This window comes from Penicillium griseofulvum, assembly GCF_001561935.1.
Source record: "Penicillium griseofulvum strain PG3 chromosome Unknown contig_44, whole genome shotgun sequence".
Taxonomy (NCBI): Eukaryota; Fungi; Ascomycota; class Eurotiomycetes; order Eurotiales; family Aspergillaceae; genus Penicillium; species Penicillium griseofulvum.
In genome coordinates, this window is record NW_024467409.1 from 1 (window position 1) to 2,683 (window position 2,683).

At 65.2% G+C, this 2,683-nt stretch overlaps 1 protein-coding gene across 1 annotated transcript; it reads right to left on the reverse strand.

The window, feature by feature from the left end:
• Window positions 1–690: 690 nt before the first annotated feature.
• PGRI_096170 (uncharacterized protein) lies at window positions 691–2,485 on the reverse strand (the record flags this gene model as incomplete). The annotated part of the gene is made up of 3 exons (XM_040797330.1): window positions 691–1,281; window positions 1,721–2,307; window positions 2,392–2,485. 3 exons carry the CDS (start codon window positions 2,483–2,485, stop codon window positions 691–693), a joined length of 1,272 nt encoding a protein of 423 aa, XP_040653276.1.
• Window positions 2,486–2,683: the final 198 nt, after the last annotated feature.

Below are 2,683 nucleotides of genomic sequence, written 5' to 3' on the forward strand. Positions count from 1 at the left end.
TGATGAAGGTCGCCGCAACGGTAATTCAATTTAGTACGAGAGGAACCGTTGATTCAGATAATTGGTTTTTGCGGCTGTCTGACCAGGCAGTGCCGCGACGCTACCATCTGCCGGATTATGGCTGAACGCCTCTAAGTCAGAATCCGTGCCGGAACGCGGCGATTTCGCCCCGCACGTCGTAGTTGGATACGAATAGGCCTTCGGGCCATGCACCTCAGCAGGCTGGCGACGGCTCCCGGGGAGAAACCCTCGGGAGCTGGCTAGCGGATTGTAATGTCACCTCGCGCGGGGATAGATCCTCTGCAGACGACTGAAGTGACCAAGCGGGTCGTGTAAGCGGTCAAGTAGCCTTGTTGCTACGAGTCGCTGAGCGTCAGCCCGACCTTGGCTAGATTTGTTGGTTTTACACCTCCCCATCAATTGTTCGGCAGCGCCGGGCGCTTGGAGGGGGGACGCCGGATGACGGGCTTCGGGCCCGTATCTGAGCGCCAACTTTGCTCACCAGTTGGTTTGACGGCCATGGGAGCGAGGAGACGGACGGCGTGGTGGGAGCTTGGAAGGCGGCGCCGGGGGCGAGGATTTGGCGGGCTTACATGTACACCAGTTGGCTAGGTGACTTGGACAAATCTGCCAGGGGCTGGGGGTGGTGGGCGTCATCCGGGGGCGGGGGGGCAACCTTCCGGGGGGGCGCTAGGGCCGGGGGCTTTTGATGGGGGGCGTATCAGGCAAAGCCCCATCTGTGGGTATGGCCAAAGGTGAGGCCGCCTCGACGGGGGCGGGAATAATGGGACGTTGAGTACTCGCCAGTTGTCGGAGCGGTTTGGCCGGGGGTTCTGGGATCGGGGCTTTCGATGGGGGGTACGTGAGAGGGAGCCCCGCCCATGGGCAGGACCGGGGGGAAGGCCCCCTCCATGGGGGGAACTGCATATAGGATTCTGGGTACTCGCCAGTTGGCCCGGCTTTTGGCCGGGGGCCCATCTTCCTGGGGGTTATGGCGCCGGGTGGGTTCGATGGGGGGCACCTTGGACGGGCCCTGGGGATCATTGTGGGCGAGGCCCCAGCAAAGGGGGGGAGGAATATGCCAACCTTGACATGGGGGTGGTGGGCCTCAGTTGGGGGCCGAGGGGGGGAATTTCCGGGGGGCGTGGCACCGGGGGCTTTGAATGGGGGGGCACTTTGGGCGGAGCCCACCCCCTGGGAACTATCATGGGCGATACCCCGTCGCCGGGCGGCTGGATAATGGGGCGTTGGGTACTCGCCAGTTCGCTGGCCGGTTTGGCCCTAAGGCCAGGGGGGTCCCCTTTCCGGGGGCACAGGGGCCGGGGCTTTCGACGGGGGGCGGTTCAGATAAAGCCCACCCCCTGGAAACCTTCGGGGCAAAGCCCCCCTCGATGGGGCGGGAGACAGGGCGGTTTGAATCTAGGCGTCGTGGTGCCCCCGAAGGCTGGCCGCGGCGGGAGTGGCTTGGGGGGTAGACCCCTGCGGGCACGCCCGAAGGATCAACCACGTGACTTTATGATTTTTCAAACGACCAAGTCCCACGAAAAAACGGAAATGTCACTCAGGATTTCTCAACTGGGCCACTTTTTGTATGGTGTTTTGGTCGTGCACGGACCACCCCCATACAAAAATTGCCCCCCGCAGCATTTTCTAGCCACTTTTACTGCTGTTTGCATTTTTACATCCCAAATGGGGTCGGTGGGTTTGTGTAGAAGCGAACCTGGCCGAACGGTCCGGGCCCGGGGGATTGGGGCTCGCCATAGTGGCTGCGTTGTGTTGTGTGAGGCATGTCGGGCGGCGGGGGATCTTGCTGTGGGGGCCCTGGCAGGGTGACCCTCGCGTAGGACTCCCCGGTGCACCGGCGCCCACCCAACCACGCGCTGCGGGCGATCCCTGGTCTCCCGGCCCCGGGCCGACGGGGCCCACGGTGGCGCGTCGCGGCCCTAGGAAGGGGGCCGGGCGAGGGCCGCCGGGGAGGCCGATGGGGGGGGGAGGGGCGCCAGTTGGCGCGGCGGGGGAGATGGTCGCTGTGGCGGCCGGGGGGGAGGGCAGTAGAGATGCGAGATGCGAGAGGGAGGCACACGCGCGAAGCGGGCGGGCCGAGCGCGAGGCGCGAGCCCCGTGGGAGGGGCCGGGGGCTTTTGATGGGGGGTGTTTCAGGCCCCGCCCCGTCTATGGGTATTGCCAGAGGAGAGGCCCCCTCGGTGGGGGGCGGATTAATCGGTCCCTCTGTATTCGCCAGTTCGCTGGGAGGTTTGGCCGGGGGGGCCGGGGGGCACCTTCCTGGGGGCACAGGGGCCGGGGCTTCTGGTGGGGGGCAGTCCAGACAAAGCCCACCCCTGCAGGATCACCAGGGGGGAGGCCCCCTCGACGGGGAAGGTGACATGGCACCTTCGACTGGGGGCGGGGGGCCTGGGACGGGGCCCTCCCCCGGGGGTGCTGGGGCCCGGGCCTTTAACGGGGGGCAGATATTTCGGGGGGGCATACTGGGGCGGCGGCGCCGGGGATATGGCGGGGGCGGGTAGAGTTGACCAGTTGGCGCCAAGTGTGGGCCGGGCCCCCTAGACACAATACACATCCACACTGATTATATATATCTGGAAGTGTGGAGGGGAAAGTCGGTAGCAACATGGACCACCTGTCTGTCGATATATATATATCCATCCACATGCCTCTTCACCCC